Below are 23,278 nucleotides of genomic sequence, written 5' to 3' on the forward strand. Positions count from 1 at the left end.
GATGGCAATTAGGTATTATCTGTCCAATCATAATCGTGTGCACTGAGGTGGATAAACTCCAGGCATAAGATTTTTGCTGTGCCTTTCTGATGCACGAGTTTTAATAGTACTGTGGGATGGGACAGCTAGCGTAGGATACCTGCTGCAAAAGTTTTTTCAACACTTAATAGATAATGTAAGATTGTGCTTAAAAATACTTCAGTAAAGATATTGTGAAGAAGCACTTGATGTTTACTGTGGAGTTGTTTAGAACAATGTGGTTGTGGTCAGGCAGATCTTTTTAATTTTAACAAGAGTCATACACTCCTGTTTAAGCATATATTTTGCAAAAACAAAAAAGAATACAATTGCTGAGTAATACTATTTTTTTTCTGGCAGTTCTTCTTTGTGTCAACCCTCTGTTTGATAAACTGCCAGACAACTTCCTAAAAATTCTTAGAAGTTTTTCTTGCCTTTCCCCATGCCTCTTACAAGAACTCTCAGGCTGTTGCATCTCTTCTTGTGTTTGGTTAGTACAAAACCAGTAACAGGCAATTTTTATGAAGAGACAGTTTGTGCCTACACAAACCTAACATGCACGTAGACTTATGATCTGTAACAGAGCAGTCTGGAACTATGTTGAAGAAACTCTTCCATCGCAGTCCTGCGTTTCATGACTTCCTTTTTTGTATCCAAATTCAAGTTTCGCTTCTGCTGACTCACTTATATTTTATGCATCTTATCCCTGTTGTTCAAGCTCTGAATACTAGAAAGCAATATATTACGTTTTATAGTACTGGCAGGTTGTGTGGGTACAGTGAAGAGTGAAATCCAGTATTTTTAGTTTGTTAGCCACAGTGCCTTTTGAGATGATCTTACAAGAGTACATTCTGTCTACGAAGGGTTGGTTCTTTTGTATACTTCATTAGTTCCTCGATCTATACTCCAGCGTTCAGTGATGGCAGAACTCTTCCTGTAGCACTGTCTCCTAGTGTTGTATCCCCTTTGAGCTTCCTTGGACTTCTTCGCTTTACATCACCACTCCCGTGGTTCCTTGTGCTGTAGTAAGTCTTAATTACGTGGCTGGAGATTGTGGAAAAGCACTGGAAAATACCTTTGCCCCTGAGTGGTTTAGCCACTGTTCTTGTTGCAAATGGATGAGGTTAAAAGTGTGTGGTCTTTTTTTTTTTTTTTAAATGTCTTTGCAGTAAAAGTAGAACTTGGTCTTTTACCCTGATCCATGCATTAAACTGCAGTCAAAGTCTTACCTGACTGAATTATATGGGGTTTTTATGCATGGCTGAGAAGTGGTAAAGTAATCCATGCTAACTGCAATGAAGATGTGCCCCAAGCTATACTCACCATAAAATAGAGATTGAACCTAGTACTTCTGACTTTTGCTTCTGTTGTCTAGAATCCAGCAAACACTTGCCAGCAGTTGAAACGTATCAAGTTTTACAGTAGCTGAAGTAAAGAGAAGATAGAAGTTATCTTTGCAGCTTAAAAGCTACAAAAAGCTACAAAGATGTCAGTCTCAGACATACAGAAGGAAGTTATAATGGTAGTAGTACTTGTTTTTCAGCGTTTCTTCTAGAAACGGGTTGATTATGTTAGCACAACCTGAAGAAGTTTAATCAAATTTAAAAACGTTGCTAATCTGCAAGCTGTAGCATTAGACATGACAATCTTTTCTTCGTGTTTCAGGTATTTGTCTACGTGTTCCCTTCTCTATCTGCCAGTTTAGCATCTTATATACAGGGCCACTGTCACTGAATGTCTTCAGTGATTGATTCAGCCCCCCAACACTAACATCAAATACGTAGTTTGTAGCTAGGTGTGGATTCTATGATGTAACAGTGTGTTCTGCATGAAAAGTCTGTGCATATCTTACAATCCAAATTTTTGTTTTGTTTTTGAAAGGAGTAAGACTTGCGGAATCATGCTGAATGGCTGGCTGTTGTCCTTTTCCTGCCTGCCTTCTGTCTAAGGGTACTGTCACCAGTACCCTTTTGCCTGTTTCAGTCACATTTGTCAAGGGTGAAGAGGTCTTGGAGGTACTTGAGTTCAAACAAGTATGTGGGGGAAAAAAAGGCAGCTTAGAAGAGACAGACCCTGTAAGTGCCCAGCTGAGGGAAGGTTGCAGTGCACCTACCTTGGATGTCATAGCAGAGAGGCTTTATGAAAATACTTAATTGCAGCAAAATTTTATAACTAACAGTGAGATAGGTATACATATATGGACTTCATTACTGCTTAAGGAATTATTTGTTTACAATAGGGTTTTCAAATCTGATTGTGAAATCTGCACTTAATGTAAATTGATGTTTGCCAGAGTTTGCAGTCAGCCAGAAATGGCTACGATGTACTCACTCCTCTTCCTTCTAATTGCACTGTCTCCTCTGAAGCACAAATTATAATACTTAAACATTAATTGATGATCAGGTTAACAGATTCCACCGGGAAGTGTACAGAAGACTTATGCTGGAAGAAGTGAGAATTGAGAGTTATAGCAAGGAAAGAAAAGTTATGGAAAAACATAGCTTCAAAGTGATAGAAAAGAAAGCAGGGGAGGAGAGGACTAAAGTAACACAGAGAAAATAGCAGTGTTATGGTATTCCTTTATCCAGCTGTCTGACTTGCTCATGTAGCAGAGTTGGCAAGAAGGAACATGTGCTGTGTCTCAGCCACTGCATTTCACTCTGGCATCATGAGTGAATCCACCTTGATCAGTGGGCTGGAGTGTTCAGGCACGTGTTCTGTTGTGGGGATTCTGTTGCAAGCACATTAAATTTTGGAGAAGTATTTGTTAGACAATTGGGGTAAGAGCTTAAACCACACTAGGGAGGTTCACTCATCTGTGGAGTTCTTATCAGGAGAATATTTCATGATAAATATGACACTAAGACTTAAACATGGTTGTGGCATTTGTTGTCATGATTTTTGTGGATGTAACGTGCTACAATATGGTAATAAAAGATGAGTCTGTACATTTGCTCTTTAAAATACTGGGTTTGTGACACTGCTTAGTATACTAATTAATTTAGACAAATTTGCTTTAAATTTACATCAAAATATGAATTTGACTCTAAATTAATATAAAACAAATGTCAAACATGAGACACACAGAAAAAATTCCTGAAGTTGTGTAGCTGTAAAACAATATTTATACCAGCACAGAGAATTATTTAGTTGGCATATTACTTAGTTGGATAATTTCAATTATATACATTTTCCTTTTTCTTTTTATCTGTATGTATACATATATTCATCTTGCAAGTTCTAAGCACGAAGAAACAATGAAATACAAACTTGGACTCTAGTCTTGCCGACAGAATTTTTAGCTGTGTCAGTGGGAATAACTGATACTATTACTAGAAAAGCTTGAATGTTTAGATTGGTCATTTATATAGTCTTTGTATTTACTTTTTAAACTTCTGAAGCAACTAATTTGCATTAAATCTTCTAGGAACAATTCTGTAAAAATGTGGTAAAAGTATGTCTGTCCGTTAATTGATATTGTCTACTTTTCTCTTTCAAATTTGTTGAAGGAAAGAGGTGTATAAAAGACCTGTATAGGGGGTAACTTTTGTTTTCCTAGCTTAGGAAGTTTGCTGAAGTTAAATGCTTTTAACAAATGATTTATTTCAATAAGGTGTATCTGATCTTTCGGTTGAGGGGGAAAAAAAAGTGTAGATCTTTTTGTAGCATAGAACCAGAATGGTGTATTAACATAAGTAGACCAGAACTGGAAACATTTTTACCATTTTTCATAAACTCAAATTTTTTTATAATTCCATGAAAATGGGAAATTATAAAAGGAACATACTTCTTTTTATGAAACAGGAATTATGTGGGTTAAAAAAGCATGTGAGACGCACCACAGTGTGCAGTTTATCAACAAAAGTGGTTGAGCAAATGTGTTCTTTTTTTTTTTCCTCCCCCTCTGCATTTTGGGTGATTAGGTAAGTCTGATTTTTCTGAAAGATAAATACAATGCTTATAACTGTCTGTACTTTTTAGGCAGTGAAAGATTTCTAAGGTCACCATCAGATCCTCTTTTAAATACATCTCACAGACTTCCTATCTTGTCTGCTAGTGTAATTCAACCTTTAACTAAAAGTCTTTGAAGGTAATAGTTTTGATCCTTTGCGACCCCATTTAATAAGTGTCATTATAAGATGTGTTGCACTGATGCAATTGAAAATCCATCTGGTTGGAGGAAACTGAAGGAAAGACACCTGGTATCATAAACAGCGTTACCCCAGGAATTTTCTGGAATTATACAGTATAAATACGACTTATCTTGTTGGCAGTGTATTGGCTTTGCGTGGCCAGGTTTTGGTAGCGGGGGGGCTGCAGGGGTGGCTTCTGTGAGAAGCTGCTAGAACCTTCCCCCATGTCTGACAGAGCCAATGCCAGCCGGCTCCAAGACGGACCCGCCGCTGGCCAAGGCCGAGCCCATCAGCGTCAGTGGTAGCGCCTCTGTGATACCGTATTTAAGAAGGGGGGAAAAACAACTGCACAACAGCAATTGCAGTCAGAGGGTGGAGTGAGAATATGTGAGAGAAACAACTCTGTAGACACAGACACCAAGGTCAGTGAAGAAGGAGGGGCAGGAGGAGCTCCAGGTGCCGGAGCAGAGATTCCCCTGCAGCCCGTGGTGAAGACCATGGTGAGGCAGGCTGTGCCCCTGCAGCCCATGGAGGTTAATGGTGGAGCAGATATCCACCTGCAGCCCGTGGAGGATCCTACGCTGGAGCAGGTGGATGCCCGAAGGAGGCTGTGACCCCATGGGGAGCCCATGCTGGAGCAGGCTCCTGGCAGGACCCACGCTGAAGCAGTCTGTTCCTGAAGGGAAGGACTCGCGTTGGAGAAATTTGTGGAGGACTGTGTCCCGTGGGAGGGACCCCACGCTGGAGCCAGGGAAGAGTGTGAGGAATCCTCCCCCTGAGGAGGAAGGAGCGGCAGAGACAACGTGTGATGAACTGACCATGACCCCCATTCCCCGTCCCCCGGCGCCGCTCGGGGGGAGGAGGGAGAGAAAATCAGGAGTGAAGTTGAGCCTGGGAAGAAGGGAGGTGTGGGAGGAAGGTGTTTGAAGATTTAGTTTTTATTTCTCATTACCCTACTCTGATTTGATTGGTAATAAATTAATCAATTTTTCCCCAAGTCGAGTCTGTTTTGCCTGTGACAGTAACTGGTGAGTGATCTCTCCCTGTCCTTATCTCGACCCATGAGCCTTTCGTTATATTTTTTCCCTCCTGTCCAGCTGAGGAGGTGAGTGACAGAGCAGCTTTGGTGGGCATCTGGCATTTAGCCAAGGTCAACCCACCACAGCAGTATTGTAGTTTTTAGCAATATGATTTCATTCTGTATTGGGCGGGTAGTAGATGAAGTCCATTTCAAGTCTGGCAGCAAATGGGGAAGAATTGTAGAAGCATCATTACATCTTTTGAAGATCCATTCCATGAAAGAGCCAAGCCCAGAGCCCTAATTCTCTGAGTGTCAGCTTCATATGTGAGAGTAACTTATTTTTGACTTCAGTATTCAAAACCGAAGGAAATATGACTATATCTAGTTGCTGTGAAGGAAAATATGTTGTATATGCTCAGTGGATCTCAAAAAGATGGGTGTGGTAGACATACCAAATGTGAAGAGAAGGTAATTTTGTGTTATGCTATAATTTTCCTTGTGCAGGCAGAGATGTTTTTACTTTGTACTCAATAAAAAACCTTTTGTCTTAGCTGCACATGATTAGAATATACAGGACTATGTCTTAAACTAATTAGTTAAGAAAATAACACTATTTGTAAGTATTTTAAATACATGAACTGAAACTATCCAAATATTTCATAGTTAGGTTATCAAGTTGTGTATTACTAATGCATGTTCTTTTGCAAATAAATGAACAATGAGGATTATTGAATCCCACTCAGCATATTTCACTTGTGCTTCCTGGGCTAGAAACAGTATCAAAAGAAATGCATTTCCATTTTGGTTGCAGTTGAAACAGCAGATATAAACTGATTTAATATAGCTATTCTGTTTGCTCTTATTCTGATTCATATAAATTCATGGAAAAGTATGTATTCACATATTCTGTTAAAACATAACTGGAAGAGTAGAGTTATGTTTCTTCTTTAACAGAAGATTCCATCAGTCACAGTGCATTAATTAGTATAGGCTATGAAATTCTGTATACCTTCACTACATGGCAAAAAAAAGTGAAAGCAGTAGTAAATGAGTGCTGCTATATTGAGATTTATTTTTGCTAATTATAAATAATTAAATTAATTTTACACTTGTAATGTTTTATTCTTGTTCAGGAAAACATTGCTATTCCTGGTTACTGAGTTTCCCTTTTACTTGTAATGCTTTTCTGTCCCTAGGAAGAACAAAAGTTCTGTTTTGTGGGTCTTTCTGTTGTTGTTGTTCACTTACCTATAACTAAGGTCATATTTAAAAAATTGGGCTTACATATACCTATGCAACGTAGTTTATTCATGTGGGTCACCTTTTATGTTTATTGTTCCTTGCTTCTTGAGGGAGGTGGAGAGCATCGTAGGGAAGAATCTAGCATAGTGCATGTGTGAAGGGAGAAATGGATCTTCAGAATTTTGACAACAAAGTAAGTTTTGAGATAAGAAATTTCTTTCAAAGGTGAAATTTTTGGTTTTACACAGGAAATTTACAACTCAATAAGGCTAGAGGGTAAAGCTGTTACAGGAAACTACTGAAAAGATGACCCACCAAGTTATCAACTGATATTTATTCTAGAAAGGGATAGATCAAACCTCCCTATACCACCCCAATAAGACTAACACCAGTGTAATCTTCAAAGCACATTAGGCTGGTTATGAATCAAGTCTTCGTAAGAGAAATGCTGCCTACTAGGTTGGATGATAACAGCAAGATAGGACACTTTAAAACTGCAATTGTCTGCCTGCTTGCTGACATGTTTTTAGACAGTATTTTTAATGTAGGGTGGCTTTTCTTTTTTTTCTTTAGACAAGTGCTGGGTGCATTTTCGTTAGTGTTTTAGTTCAGGTAGGGTGTGTGCAATTCTGAAGTGATTCTCCCAGGCATCCCAATTTACCATACTTTGGTTTGCATCTTGGAGTGGTATTAGAATGCACAAATTAGATTCCTTTTGGAGGAAACTAAATGAAGCAACATAGTTCAGCTGCAGCTGGGTGTTCAGTCACAGATCCAGTCTAGAACTAATCTGGCAAAAACCCTCTGAAACCCAAAGTGTGTATGTCAGATCATAAGCACCAACTGATTTGCTTTACAGATTGGCACCAATTAGCTTATCCATATGTTAGCTGTTAGTGTGTCTCAGGAGTGCTAGTTCGACATGTAGCACCACAATAGTGTGACCTCTGAGGCAGTGAGAAAAGGCAATAATAAAAGCGGAAATGACATTTAACAATATTATTGTTTTAGCAAGTGAAAATCTAAACAAACATACAAACAAACCCATCATATGTCTACACTTCATATTTTTTCCCCTTTTCCATTGAAATTTACAATGTCACATTTTTTTTAGTTTATTTTAGAGCTTTGGGACAATGTATATCTGTAAAACTTGAAAATCAGGAAAATTCAACTGTACTTAATTAAAAGATACTACACTTTCCTCTCCCACTGTGTTTTCTGGGCTTTGATTCCACTAAACTGAAATAAAACACTCATTTGGTTAATGTTAAATGTGTTAACTTATAGAAACCTTGAGCTCTTTTGAAAATAAAAGTTGAGAAGCTTAATTATGGGCCTTCCGTGGTAAACACAGATTCTTATCCTGTCATTAAAAATTAGCATCTAAGGAGATCTTTGATAAATCCAATAATATAGCCTTTTTCTTTAACTTGGTGGGGGAGATAAGCGATAAATGTTCAACTGATTTGAACATGGTTAAACTAAGATTACTCATGATTTATCTCATATCAGTTTGAAGTTAAACACAGTATGAAGTGTACAGTACTTCAGCTTTACACCTAACTTTCATTACATGTGAGAACACTCTTTTATAATCATTGATATTTTAACATTGTTTCCAGAATAATTTTCAATAACAAATAGAAGTTAAGCAAATCTTGATTTCATATTGTGTTCTTATATACACACCTTCGTTGCTGAACTTTCCACTTTATAAAGCTATATTGCATTAACTATGACAAATACGTGTTCTGTATGCCTGTATAATTACCTCTGTGCTGGAAGGGAGGTAATGTAAGGCAGTGTTTGGTGATATATAGGTTTTATACTAAAACCATGCAAAAACTCGTAAATGCCAGTAATATTGCAATATTAGCTTTTTTGGACTTCTGTTGTGCCTCTGTTGCTTCCTGCTTCTGGGTAATGACCTTGTGTGCTTCCCCTCAGAAGGGTAGGGAAACTGGATGTGGGTGTACTGGCCGAAGTTGATGATGTTCCTTTCTGTCCCCTGCACAATGTCAAAGCCATGTTGCTGTGTGGGGACTGAGCATCTATTGTATGGGTTGTTCAGTGAGCCCCAAAAAAGAGAGGTTCATTTTGGGATTTTCCCACATCCCAGTTATGTGGCAGAGGAAGAAATTCTATACTCTGCAGCATACATCACAGACTGAAATCTCCCAAGTCTAGATCCCAAGCCCAGTGAGTCCATCTTGGCTGATGGAAAGAGATAGACTCCACTTCTGCCTGAAACCTCTGCTGTCCAAAAGATAATATGGTACCATAATAGTTGGTGGTGTCACAGTGCTTCCGCTCTGCACCTGTATTTGCATAATAGACGAGTCAACTGGGACTGATAATGTGTACTGTAATGCTGAATGGGAAACCTTTTATAGCAAGGGATAGTTAGGTTTTAAAATAGCTTTCACGGGTCAGATGAGAACGTGCATTTTAACATACTCTTTCAAGCCCCTGCTGCATACTATGTTTTCACTCTCTGCAACCAACACACTGTGCACAATACAAATGGTTAGTTTGGGGGGAGGAATAACATCCTTTATGATAGACAAGAAGAGGGCTGTAGAGGGAAGTCTAAGTAGCTTGAGGGTTTTTATATTGGTGTAAAACATCCATGCTGGTTTGTAGTAAATGTAAAACATTCATAAACAACTGCATTCAAACAAAGGTAATGCTGTGCTGTGAAATCATGTGAAAATCTAAGCCTTGAATGAAACAGCCTTCAATAATCAGAAAACCATGACTATATCGGAGTATCTTAGCATGTCTTTCTAATTGCCAAGTCAGGATCTTTATTGTGCTAGAAAACTAAATACAGCGTTCAGGTCTGTACAAAACAGGAACATCAAAGTTTATAACATAATATTCTTCCTTCCAAAGATAGAATAAAGCAGCTACTCCACCCTAGCTTCGAAAAGAGAAAGAATTTCCTAAAAGCCTGCTCTTGAATTTATTTATTTTTAGAGAAGTAGAAATTTTAACAAAGGATAAAAAGGCCTCCATAGTTCCTTTTTTTTCTAGTTTGTTTGTAAATAATACCCACCTTGCCAGAGCTCGTGGGTGTATTTCAATAAGGCTGCAAAACTAAATATTCAGAAGTCGTGGAGTGCTTTAATCTTAAATGAGGGTTTATACCCCTTTTTCTTACCACCAACATCGCCATTTGAGAACAGCTTCTAAAGTAGTAAGCCCTGCAGCCAAATCCCCAGTAATGGTGAGACTTTGTCATAATTGGAGGGGATATGACTGATGAAAAAGCAGCTGGGGCCGTGTTGTGAATGGAGCAGAGCTGTACTGTCTCAAGTGTGGAGTTATGCTATCTTTTGCTCTATTCTAGTTAAAGTCTCCTAATGGGCCTTTGACCATGTGTTTCCGGTTTCAGAACTACTAAGCTAGATTGCGTAACCACTCTTAAGTTCTGCAGTACCACAAGCACATTATGGCAGATACCACATAGTAGAGTTTCATTTTAATTTTATACATTTTGATACAGTCCTAATTTTAGTTCTATTCCCCCTCCCCCATCTGTAATTAATCTGTGAAATTCTGCGTGCTGTTTTTAATGCAGTTTATGATTTTGATTTAATTTTATTGTTGTAATGTCCAGGGCTATTTGCTACATCTTTGGTGTAAAGAAAGAACTTGTTGGGAAGGAGTCGAATCTGTTTTTAAGATTCTTTGCTGTATACTATGTGCTATTTTAGCTTTACTTAGGCCTGACTTTAGACTGGAATATTTATGCTCATGTATTAGTTTGGTAGACAATATATATATATCAGTGTTGTTGTATCCAACAAAAGGGATTTAGAGTTGGATACATTTGCTTTTCTCTAAAAGCAATCAGGGTAAGAGCTCATAGAAAGCTAGTTTTTTTCGTTCTCTGAATTTTTGAGCGTAGAGGTTTTTCTGTCTCTAAATAGAAAACCTCTCTTTCCTTTGAAACCCAATGTTTATTGCACCAGTTCAGTCAACAGTCATCGGTTGGAACCACAGAGTAACCAAAGTTACCTTCTCTGGCTTCTTTTTGAGGATCAGACCCAAGAGATTTGTGGGCAAAGACTACAGCATTTGTAATGCACACCAACACTAGCTGTACTGTGTAGTCTTTTAATTTTACAAAGCTCAAGGTATTTAGCAAAGCACTTCGAACATTTTATATTTTCAGTAAGTGGAACAGACCAGTCTGTTTGCTTCCTATGAACAATCTGCATTTCTTAACTTTTTCTGAAATGTGCTACACAGTATGAAAATTACACTTGTTAAGAGGAGCTCACTATTTGGCCTTGTATCACCTGCTTTACAATATTATATTAATGCAGTTGTTATTAAAGAAGCTCCACTCTGAAAATAATAAATACAGAACATCAAAACAGAGTAATTGCATGAAAATACATGCAAATGATATAACTTACTTTGAGATGTTTTTGGACAGAACTTGGAAACACATATCTCTAAGGTATTTTGGATTATGTTGAAATAATTTTCATATCGTCGAAGAGTGTTAGGTTCTTCGTTGTAAGTATGTAAGTATTAAGTTATGGCACAGAAGACTTGCTGTCTGCTTTAAGACCTGTGTGAAATGGTTTTGTGGACAATCTAAACATCCTGAGAGCGCAAATCAACAGAGAACTCCAAGGACTGATTTTTCTGCATTCATGGCTAATATTATCCTGCCTACGAGCTTGTCTTTGCGTTAAGAAATAGACTAACTAAACAAGTTTGGTTAATTTGCCGTGTATGATTGTTGAGCTGGGTCACAAACTCCACTTTCTCCCCCTCCTCCAGGGTACAGACAGGAAGGTGTTTCATCCATTTTCAATATTTAGTCTCTCATTTATTTTTGTTTTCCTCCCTCCTGACTAGAGAGAACTTCAGTGTAAGTAAGTTTAGTAAACCTGAAGTCTTACGGTCTGAGATGTGAAGATACTGGTTTGGTGTTAGCAAGGTCTATAGCTGTGACCAAAGTTTTTTGGGTTTTTTTTTGGTCGGTTGGTTTTGATCATTTATCCTTGCCAAAAAACTTAACCTTTTTTCCTCAACTAGTTAAATTCACTGTGTACGTAGTTGCAACACTAATATTTTACTGCTTTTGATTTTTCTAGGGCGCCAATGCCTCAGCTTTGGAGAAAGAGATTGGTCCGGAACAATTTCCAGTCAATGAGCACTATTTTGGTTTGGTTAATGTAAGTTTCAGTCCATAACTTCATTGCTTTGAAATGCCACGAGTGGATTTGTTAAATTACAAGACTGTGACTGAGTGAATAATTAAAAAACTGAAAGATATAGTCATTGAATATACATACTTATTGAAACGTGTTTCAATATTCAGTGTATTTGTTGAAGTATGCTGCTGAAATAACTGTTGAAATTGCACTGTGTATTTAATACTTTATTTCATTTTACTAATTGTAGGGTATTTTTTAAATCTCTTTCTTGCTATTAAAATGTATAAATCTTTAAAAAAAGATTTTTAACATATGTAGCTTGTAGTTCCTCATATGCCAATGTAAGTGAATAAATACAGTAAAAGAAAAAAATCTGTGAAAGACTGTTGATGATATGAAGTGTTCACATCTGGTATTTGTATTAAGATTTTAAAAAAATACTGAGCCCAAAGGGGAAAGCAGTGGTGGAAAAAACATACTGAATTCTTTAATTCAATCATTAGTTTTAAGGAATAATTTATATTTTAATTTCTGGTATTACCCGTGAAAAGTCTATCTTGTTAGAAATTGTATTATTCTGAAACGAAATATTAAATGATTTTCTTTATTGGGGCTTCAGAAAGTACATATTTAAACCAAGTTGATTCATCAAGAGCTATCGTCTTGTGTTTCTTAATGAAACTAATTACTTCTAATGCTGTCCTGCTACTATAACATATGTCTCTCTCTCTAGGTTTTTAGCACTGACATGGTTCAAGAGTCTGCAATCCGAGTATACACTGTGCAGTCAGTAAACACTCTTACTGATAAGCTGACTTACATGCATCTCAAATGCCATGACTTAAATTAGTAATTTTTTTCCTTTCTCATGGAAGTTGAAATACCTTCAAAATGATGTGTTGTTTCTCTGAAAAGAGGAAATACAGTAGTTTAACTGTTAATACTTGTTGTTAGTTCTGTAGCAGAGCTTAGGCTTTCCATCAAAGCTGTTCCTATTTTTTCTCAAATCTGTTATTCTGCTGTTTTCCTAATTTATTGTCCAAGTCCAGAGAGGATTTAAGACTTAACGGTAAAATTGTATTGTATGCTTAATCTTGAAGTTTTACATATTTTGTACCCTTAAGAAAAGTTTCAATAAAGGACGATCTTCCTAATATATAATGAATGTCAACAAATTCTGGCTTTCTGTAGTCCAGAGGCAGTACGAAATTTGAGGGGAGATCTGTCTTTAAGTCATTGCCTTCAACCATACACATAAGAGGCAGGCAGCTAAGATATCTCAGAATGTATCTGAGATATCTTAACTTTCTGTGTAGTACAGGAATGTTGCTTATTTTAGCTTCAAACAATTAAGTTTTATGGAGCAAAATTCTTTGAATTGTAACAAATAGTAAAATGGGATTCCATTACGTCTATGGCACACCGGTGCTGTGTTTTTCAGGTACAGTGGTTGGCTAAGGAAATTCAGTCATATTGTTGCTTGGATGGTTTTCAGATCTGTTATACAGCTTGTGTTTGCTAACACAGTACGTATATGCCATAAATGTGTAATAAACTTGCAGAATTTAAATCTATTGGGAAAAGGAAACGTTCTTCATTAGCAAACTATGGCCAGTGGCCTTTCAGAAAGAATAACAGAGCTAATGATAATTAAAAGAAATATTAGATAATTAGGTACTAAATTAAGAGTACTATTAGACTGAGAAGTGATAGAAATCATGATTTTTGCCTTCATTGATTTTTCTGATTGTTTAATAGCAATTACAAGAAGTGAAGCTCTTAGAGGTTCATTAACATTTACTGCTAAATTTTTCTAATTTATGTTTTTTGTTTGTCCTAACTTTGACCAGAGTAATGGAAAAAAATGGAGATAATGTAGAAATCAATAGCTCTTTTCTAACTGTGTGATAGCTAGCCATTTGAGATGTCTAGAATGCAGGACAGGATTTTAGATAAAGATGACAATTCTGAAATAGAGATCTGTGAATGGTAAATGTAGCGTTTATCCAGAGGTAGTGTAAAAGAAGAGAGGGTAGAAGCACTATCTTATGTCCTCTCCAGCTTTGTGGTGGAATCTAGGGATTATTCAGAGGATGTGCTGAAAGAACAATTTGAGAGGTAAAAGAAGAATTAAGAAAGGGCAATTATGGGAAGCATATGGAAGACCAGATGGTTGATGGGATGTTTGATTCTGTCAATGGAAGCTTTAAATGGAAAATTCAGCTTAGGCTTGAAAGGACAATACCATTAACTAAGCCAGCAGGAAATATTTAAGATACATGGTAAGATGAAAATGTAAGTAATATGCTGTCCCATGCACATGGGAACATCAAGTCTGCCTATCATTCTTCTTTCTCTCTACAGAGCAGTAATGCAAACTATTCAAATCTATGTACTTCACGAATCAATGATTTTATCCAATGAGTATGAAATAATGAACATTTTTAATCTCATAAGAGCTACTCTGGTAGCTCTTCAGCAGTTTACCAGACTTCTAGAGAACAAAGTTTGGCTATTCAGTCTCTTGCAATAGATCTGTGTGTTTTGGAGAAATCCTATTTATTGGCATGGCCCATTGCAACCAAAAAAAGTTGTCAGAGCTACCAATGCATCAGAGCTGGGAGGAACCCTAGTGCTGCACAAAGGCAGTGTTGTAAGCCCGTCTTAAGTTCTTGTAGATCTCTTGCTTGTTTTTGTAGATCTCTGGGGTTCAACAACCAAGTTTCTTCCCAGTTGTACGTTGCATCAGAAAAGTAAACTATAAGGCTATAAGCCTTACTGAGCGTGTGGTGGTTTTGTTGCAACTTTCTTGATTATCTCATTTTTTTTATTTCCACACAGTGTTGTAACTTTGATTTCGGAATTAAAAAAAAAAAAAGAGATGTGTGTGGGAAACATACAGAGTGCAGTATTTTTGTGAAAGGAAATAATCTGATTTCTCAGAATTTAGAACAGAAGAACAATGTGAACTGTAAAAAGGACAAAATTTATGTTTTTACTTTTGTAAGATATGCACGTCTTAAGATGATCCCCACAGAAACAAGGAGGCAAGCAATAAACCTGTTGAAAACATAGGTTAAAATAACTCTACTCTATATATTCTCTATTACCTTCCCCTGAATGAGATAGAGGAGTTTCAGTAGCCTGTACAGGCTGACAGCTTAAGATATAAAATTACAATGACAGTCTTTCTTAGAATTTTCTACTGTTATTCTGAGGCAGACTTCACAAATGTTTCATTTTCCTACAGTTATGTTTTGAATAAAGCTAGCTAATTTCTAAAGCTAGCTAAATATCCTTCTTGTTTTGAATAGTTTGATGACCTTTCAGTGCTGTGCATTTTCATATTTCAAAGTGGTGTTGGAGTGTTTACACTGTCACTACAAAACATAGGGATTATGGTTGCAAACTTCTTATTATACAGTGCAGCGTTTGCACATTTTCTTACAAATGTTATGCTTCTGAGGCAGTGCTAACTGTAAAGTGAGGGGAGAAGGAAGGTGTCTGTTGGCCAGGTTAGCAGGAGAGCTGAGTGTTGAAGAATTAGAAAGCGAAGTACAGGTGTTCAGTAGGAGGTGGGAGAACGGGGAGACTGAGCAAGATCTTGGGTGTTTTCTGAATGAGAGGTGTGCTTTTGTATCAGAGTCAGATGGGAAGTAAAGTAATAATGGTAGTAAGACCAGCATTTATTTGTATAACAAATTCCCTATTTCCTTAGTCTAGAAACCTCCCCATCTTTTCCCCCTTGTTGTTTAGTACATGTACCATTATAATTTTTTAATGATTGGAAGCTTTTATTTTAAAAAGATTTTAGGTTTTGAAGCAAGGAAGATTGATGCTTTAGATACAAAACAAATGTAAACTAATTACATTTTCTTCAGGAGTTTGTTTTCAAGCTCTTCTCTTGCCTACTGTCTTTCTGAATTTCGTTGAAGAAAACCTTTTATGAACTTAATCTGCTTGCTTTTATTTCCCATCCATAGGCATGTGAGTTAACATACATTCATATTAAATTAATCTCCTGAATTTTGTTCAGTTTTCTGAGGAGTTCTCTGGTGCTTCATATTTCGGTTCTCTCTCACTGCATGTTTGCCATTCTAATTAATTTCTCATCAGACTGTTCCTTTTTAAAATTGGAAAGTTATGAAATTTCTAATTTGCTGCCTTTTCATCTTTTGACACTCGCTGTAGAAATTTTAGCACTTTTCCCATTTGATTTAATTTTAAGAACTTTCTTAGCATTTTAATGTAGTTCTCTTTTATGGTTATTTCTAATTAAAAACTCATAAATAGTTAGCTTACAATATTTGACATAAACTACTGTGTGATTTCATCTGCTTCCTTTAAGGAAAAAAGCCCTGGTTTTCCTCTTAAGTTCATTGACCTACTTGAGTGCAGATTTGGACCATGAAGAAGCATTTTCCCTGGCTTAAAGAAATAAAAATAATGGGCGTTAATTTCCTCACTTTTTAATATGGAGATCTTAAGACTTCTTAATATCTTTTTTAAAAATATACTACTTACTTATTCTTTAAGTGTGTCTTGGGTATTTAGAAAGTAGTTCTTCATATTTCATTGATTTAAAATAAAGGAAAACAATTTACTTTCCAGTTTTCTGATTAAATTGCATGGTGCTCTTGTTTGTCATTGTCTTAATTGTGAGAGAGCAAAAACCAGTTACTTCCCTGTTATTCCTAAGATGTAAAAGCTTTTAGTTCTTTTTCTCTGTTGAAAGAACCTGCTCTTAAAACATCTCTAAATGCACTGTTTGCTAGATAACAGTCTCCCCATCACAATATAGTCTTGGAATTTGCTACCCGTATATGCTATCTTTATATAAAACATAAGCATGAACATTATTTTCACATTTTACAGAATGTGTGTAGCAGGTATGGGCTTCAATTTGCAGCTTCAGTGACTGCAGCTGAAAGGTTGGATTACTTGCTGAGGGCCTTACAAAGATTTTTCGCACACTTTCAATTTTAGATAATAGGTTTCACTAGAGGAGGGCAGCATAAAATGAGAGTGGCTCTATGCACTGATGGCTCATGATGCCTTCTCAGAGGTGATGGGGAGATTTGCAGTGTTGGGGTGAGCTGGAGACATTGTCAGTGATCACAAGACTCAAGTGCCTAAGAGCTGGAAGGAGTCTGGGGAAGAGCGATATCTGGAATGTCTTGGTACAAAGGGGGTTACAGATGCTTTTCTAGCTGCCCCATTTCAATTCAGTGGCCTGCCTCCTTCAAAATGCGCATGTCCAAATTGTGCATTCTTTTCCTTTCAGTCTGGATTCGAAATTACCATCTGTGCCATAGCTTTGAATCCTAAACAAGCCATGTTGCAATCTTTTAAGAAAACTCCTGAGTGCCAATCCTGTCACCCTAAAATGAGAACTGAAAACGTAGGAACAGGTTAAAGCAGTTATTTCTGATTTTGATCACAACTAATAAGATTTGGAGAATCCAATTTCTGAAGTGTCTGAGAAGCTCTCAATTTACAGCTGAATTTCCTCACAGCACAAGGTCATGCTGTGCCTTTTCTTTACTGTTGTGGCTGACTTGTGGTAGATGTATAGATATTTTTACCTGGGCATATTTTGGGAGCTGTGAAATTGGTGGTATTTGTTGAACATTTTGACCGAAGTAAATGCAAAATATTACTAATAAATTAAATTTACAAGTGAGACAAAATTATATAGTATTGTTCAAATTTACCTAGGTTTTTCTTGCATTTACTTACAGTGTACTTGTTAATCTTTTGCGAAACAGAAATATGCTTTACTATCTTAAAGTCAAGAAGAAATGACTTGCAGAAAATTTGCCCCTGCTAATGCATTCTCTTATACTTTGGATTTAACTTTACCTCTCTACAGTAATACAATGCAAGCTAATAAATCTCTCTCTTATTTTATAGTTCGGGAATACATGCTACTGCAATTCAGTTCTTCAGGCACTTTATTTTTGTCGACCATTTCGAGACAAAGTCTTAGCATACAAGAGTCAACCAAGAAAAAAAGAGAATCTCCTCACATGCTTAGCTGATCTCTTCCACAGTATAGCCACCCAGAAGAAAAAAGTTGGAGTAATACCTCCCAAGAAATTTATAACAAGATTACGAAAAGAAAATGGTAACTTTTTTTCTTTTTCTTGTGTAATAATCATAGCAATTATGAATTAGTGCCGAAGTTGACATAGTGGAATACCTACATATTTGTCATGCATGGAAAGGTTCTTGGTCCTGCAGTATAAAGAAGAGGTGACCCTAGAATAAGGGTGTAACCCTGGAACCATTTTGAGAGAGAATCCTTGACTATCTTTCTTCATATAGAACTGAGTGTATTGTCAGTGGCTGCTTATGAAATTGCTTGCTGATTTTGCCTCTCTATGAATTGTATTTTTGTAATCAAAAATCACTGTAAAGCTTTTGTTCTGTGTTTAAAAAAACATTACTCTTTGAATGCAGGAATCAGTCTCCCAAACTGAGTGTGTAAAAAGGACATTAAGACTTCCCTCCAAGAATCTAGCTTAAAAACCCACAGATTTTTAAATTAATTTAGAATTTATGCAATACTTAGCTTGACCTACTTTTTAAAGGATTAATGAATTTTAAAATCACTAAGTAGTTTTGGCTAATTTTTTTTAGTCTAATTGATATCCTAAATTTCAAGAGATTTCCAGAGATTTTTAACATTTCTTGTTTCTTATCTACAGGGCTAATTGGTCAAAATGTTTTAGAAAATAATTCAATGTTAAAATATAAATGAAACCTTGCAGTCTACTACTCAAATAACAAAATAACCACTAGATCTAAATAAACTGTATGAGGTACCATATTTAACACTGCCACAGTAGACATGTTCATATCATTGTAATCTCTCCAAGACTATATATGCAGACTAAAAAAGTGTTTAAATGTTAAGATGACCATCTCTGTAGTAAAAACAAGAAATAAAATATTATGACATTCCTAATTTGAAGTGACACCTCCACCAAATGCACACCATGAGTTGTAATAATATTCTTAAAAAAAGCTCTCAGGTAATGTACAATCTCTTACCTATGCAGAATAGAAAACTGTCAGTCAATTCTTGGGTAAGTATACTTGAGTAAGTATGCTTGTATGTTGATGCATTTACAAAAATAGTTCATTATGTCAATGAATGTTGACTAACTATGACAAAAGTGGAGAATGGTTCAAATGGAAAGCAGAAACTAAACCGCAGGAGCCATTAAGTTCTTTTTAGAAAGTGTTCTTTTTAATGCTTAATTATGTCATGACACTAAAATTCTAAGCAGGAGAAGGCAATTGGAAAATCTTCATCAGAGAAATCAGATGTGAAAGTTCAGCTCTTGCTGGCTTTTGAGGTCTCTTTTAATGATGATACTCTCACCTTTTCTACAAATAAATGGCTAAATTGTCCGGCAGTGATTACATGGACATCGTAGATGCTGTTAAGTGCTTATTGTAAAGGTATATAATGTTGAGCTTTAAAGAAGAGTTAGTTAAAGAATCAGGTAGGTGTGCAACACTGATCTAGATTCTGTTCCAGTCAGTATCCAGCTATACCAGAGTGATGACTGAGAACATAATCTTAATGTATTCCAGACTACAGTGCTGCTATTCCGTCTTTATTTTCGAAGTCTGAATACAACATACATACATTAATGACCTTAAAGCTTAGCTGGCTGGGAAGCAGCTGCTGAAGTCAGCTGAAAGTATACTGTTATGTTTGCTTAAATTTCTTCTAGTTATAAAATGAACAATGTGTAGCTTTCGTTCTGTTGTACTTAATTCTAATTTACTGACTGGGCACATAGCCCTGAGAGGTCCATGATGTAATACTGTGAAGAATCTCTGAAGTATTTTACCTCAAGAGACTTTTAGCTCTTGTTCTGCCTTGACTTACTTGATTAAATGACCTTACAGTTGGCTAGATTCAGAGTTGAACTTACTCTTACTTCTCAGAAATAGTGTAGTAGTTCATTAAATAAACTACGTAGTTCATACTCTTTGCTGACCTATTGCACTACTTAACCTGTCCAAATGATTTAGATTAGCATCAAATTCCTCTCTACTTTGCTAATAACTCAGGATTTTTTTTTTCTATTTGAAGTTTACTCCTGGATGCCATCAAGTGAATGATAGTAAAGCTTCCATGTAGTCCCTGTATGCACTTCAAAACTTAAGCTCCATGTAGTGTCTTTTTCATTCATCTTTCCAGGCCTGGGAACTATCCTTCCACTGAAGGCCAGTCTCTTAGTATATTCTTGGACTCCTAGCAAATTGCAAGTTATAATTAATTTAAGTACTTGCACATTAAAAGACTTGTATGATATTAGCCAGTGATATAGAATGCTTTTTAAATTGGCAGGTAAATTTCTTTGTAACAACTCCTGGTCAGAGAGGGAAGTAACTATTACTAAATCTGATTCAATGCCTTTTATGGTTTTCTTAGTCCCATTCCTAATGTGACGATTTGTAGCAGCAGAGGATTTCTCAGGTTGATATCCCAGGGGACTACAATAAATGATGTTTTCAGGGTAGTATCTATTTGAACATAAACAAGAGAGTAGACTCGTAAGAAAGAGAGTTCAACTTTATGCTTTAACCTGTATCATTGCTATACATCGCAAGTATGTGCCAGTGAAACTATTTCCCTTCCACTGAATTAATCCTAAAACTATTATGCTTAGAAATGTTGACAAACTGAGGACATGAAGCAGAAAGCATAGTGAATCCATCTGTCCAGCAAGTCCACCAGTAATGAAGGTGCCACATATACCAATCTCTAGAAGCAATATTTCAGATCTTGAAAGACAGATCTATTTATTACTTGAAGTCCTAATTTGAAACCTTTTTGCACTTGCTGTGGCTAGAACTTCAAGCTAATTTGATATGGCTTCTACAAATACTACCTTACTTAAAGAGCTTTGAGAAAGAAAATAGTTGTTTAAAAATATCAGTATATTTAAGTTTTTAGCCTTAATCTTATTTTCATTGCTAGTATTGATGACACTGTGCTTATGACAGAGCAGCAGTGGACTTAAAACCCTGAAAGTGAAAATAAATAAAGCAATGTTTTGAGCATTTATTGTTCATGTTCTTCCTGTGATAGGACATATAGATGATGATGTCATAAGTTCTCAGTTCATTTCTGGAAAACAGCAACATCTAATGCCATTTTACATGCCCTGTGTTGTCCAAGATGTTGACCTAAGCTTGGCAGAGATAGCACAGCCCCTGTAGGAGATCCAAATCATTGTGGACTGGCATCTGAAGGCTGGACGGAATGAGCTATAACATTTCTGGTGGCACTATGTATACACCTATGTTTAAGTAGTCGAATCATGCCCTAGTTTTCTTGCAGAATGGTTCACTCCTCTGTTAATTCTGATCAGCTGAGAGATTTCTGTGAATGTAAGCTAACTTGCCCTCCCCTCTTCCCACCCCTTATATTTTTGTCTTAGTTTATGAAGTACGCATTTTGGGTTAGTGTTGTATTGCCATGAATGATTCAAGATGTGAAATAAAGACTGGTTTTGAAATTTGACTTCTTTTAAAAATTTTTTTGTAGTATAGCACTAACTGATTAATTAAAAAATCTTCTGTTGTTTTATCTTGTAGAGCTTTTTGATAACTACATGCAGCAGGATGCACATGAGTTCTTAAACTATCTATTAAATACAATTGCGGATATCTTGCAAGAGGAAAGAAAACAAGAGAAACAAAATGGTCGCCTACCTAATGGCAACATCGACAATGAAAATAACAGCCCGCCAGACCCAACCTGGGTTCATGAAATCTTTCAGGGAACATTAACTAATGAAACCAGATGTCTTACGTGTGAAACTGTAAGTCTGTATATACTTTGTAAAGTGAATTCTTCCATGTTTCAGAACTTCATGGTTCATGATTCATTTATCTCAACAGACTAACATACTAGATTAGTTTCTTTCTCTAGAAATCTTACATTCGTGTGAACATTTGCATTTTTTCTTTGTTAGTGAGAAAATTTCAGCAGCTGATGCACGACTTGTAGGAAAAGGCTTTTGGTCAATATTAGGAAAATGCCCAATTGAATTTTTGTCAGTGTGATCATAATCAACTTCAAAATTCAGATTAGAAAATTCTAGATTGATGTATTCCTAAGAGCAATGAAGCCTGCTACTTGGGGATATGGAGTTCTTCTCAAATTTAATGTCTTAAAAACTTGATGTCATGCTTAGTGATACATGCCATAAATAAGCATTCTGAATCAGTTTCCACCAATTTCTAGTTTTTAAATTTAAAGCCATTGAAATCAAGATACTGTGGTTGGCTTTTGGCACTGAGACAGTAGACTGGGATTCTCAAAGAACCTAACTTAATGTGCAGGAAAAGTAATCCTTTCCTAAATGTCTGTCCACAGGAATTCTTTTAATACTAGACCCTGAGAAATAAACTCCTCCTTTGAGTAAGCTAAACTAAAATTTTCTTTGAGAATAGTTCTACAATAAGAGCATGTATTTCAGAAAAAACTTATAATTGAATTTTACCTCCTTGAGAAAGAGAAGCAGCAGCACAATTTGAAAATTACAGTAATTCTGTCACGGCCTGTGCCTTAGATATTGTAAAAAGCTAAATGACTGTATTTTTTTATGACTCTTCATACCTATTTTCCTCAACTTGATTAGCTAATGCACGTATTTCAGCATGACATTGGAAAGGAGGAATTAATCGGATTAAATCTATGTATTTCACATGTAATTTTCTCCGTCTTCTAGAAATACCCACCTCTCTCTTATTTCAAAGAAAATAGCTTCCAAATGTTGTATGTAATATAACTGCAGACTTCAGTAGATCATGGTATTTTAAGTAATTTAGGTGCTGATTTCTGGCTACCATATTTTCTTTCGTGGTAGATTTCCCCTCCCTAATAACTATTTAATGGCAACTGTCAATTGCTTCTCTTTTAGTTCTTGAACGTTTTTTTTTTCTTCTTGAAACATGAGTTTAGCTTAGTCTCTTAATATGACTGGCATAATTACTTTTCCTCACCATGGCATAGTGAATTACTGCTGTCAGGATTTTGATCTAGGTACAGTCCTTAATACAATTTTAAAATGCTGATATGTTCTTTGCCAGCATATTTTATTAGTTATCAGGCCTATCACAGTTCTGAGAGTTTTACTAATATTGCTCAGTTCTATTTTTCTGTTAGCTATTGCTGAACAGGAAACACCATGTCTGTTTATCACTGTGCCTCCTTGGACAGTTGAATTTAAATTCAGTGTTCTAATACATACTGTTTTTTAGTATATTAGGGCCTTTGTTTTCCAAACCCTAATAATCTGGAAACTATATTATCAGCTTCTGTCTATTCAATATATCAGCTTGTGTGTAATTAAAACACAGTGACCTGAAAATGGACACTTAGAAACACATTTAGACACATTAAATAAGTAATATTACTGTCTTATTTTCAAATATAGTGACCATATATGATTGTTTTAATGTTTATTGGAAGCTGTTGGCATTTAGAGTCTTTCTGTGTTTAGAAATCTAGCTTAAAATGTCAGGAGTACTCAGATATAGCTCATGTAGAAGATTACACAGCAATAGTGGATGAATTAGTGCTTCTTAATGATAAGACAATAACCTTGGTATATTTTTTATTTAAATTTGGAATTTAATGCGTACTT

General features: G+C 36.1%; 1 protein-coding gene across 4 annotated transcripts in view; it reads left to right on the forward strand.

Moving 5' to 3' along the window:
* The window catches only part of USP12 (ubiquitin specific peptidase 12), a 39,165-nt gene that overhangs the window by 2,169 nt on the left and 13,718 nt on the right, over positions 1-23,278 (forward strand). For 2 of the 4 annotated variants that reach the window (XM_075139873.1, XM_075139875.1), the window contains exons 2-5: positions 1,900-2,033; positions 11,535-11,615; positions 17,511-17,724; positions 21,222-21,448. In XM_075139873.1, coding sequence (XP_074995974.1) covers positions 1,926-2,033; positions 11,535-11,615; positions 17,511-17,724; positions 21,222-21,448 — 630 coding nt within the window. In that variant the 5' untranslated portion in view covers positions 1,900-1,925. The remainder of the gene's footprint in view (positions 1-1,899; positions 2,034-11,534; positions 11,616-17,510; positions 17,725-21,221; positions 21,449-23,278) is intronic. The other 2 variants (XM_075139874.1, XM_075139876.1) reach the window with 1 other exon arrangement.

This window comes from Calonectris borealis, chromosome 1 (assembly GCF_964195595.1).
Source record: "Calonectris borealis chromosome 1, bCalBor7.hap1.2, whole genome shotgun sequence".
Classification (NCBI taxonomy): Eukaryota; Metazoa; Chordata; class Aves; order Procellariiformes; family Procellariidae; genus Calonectris; species Calonectris borealis.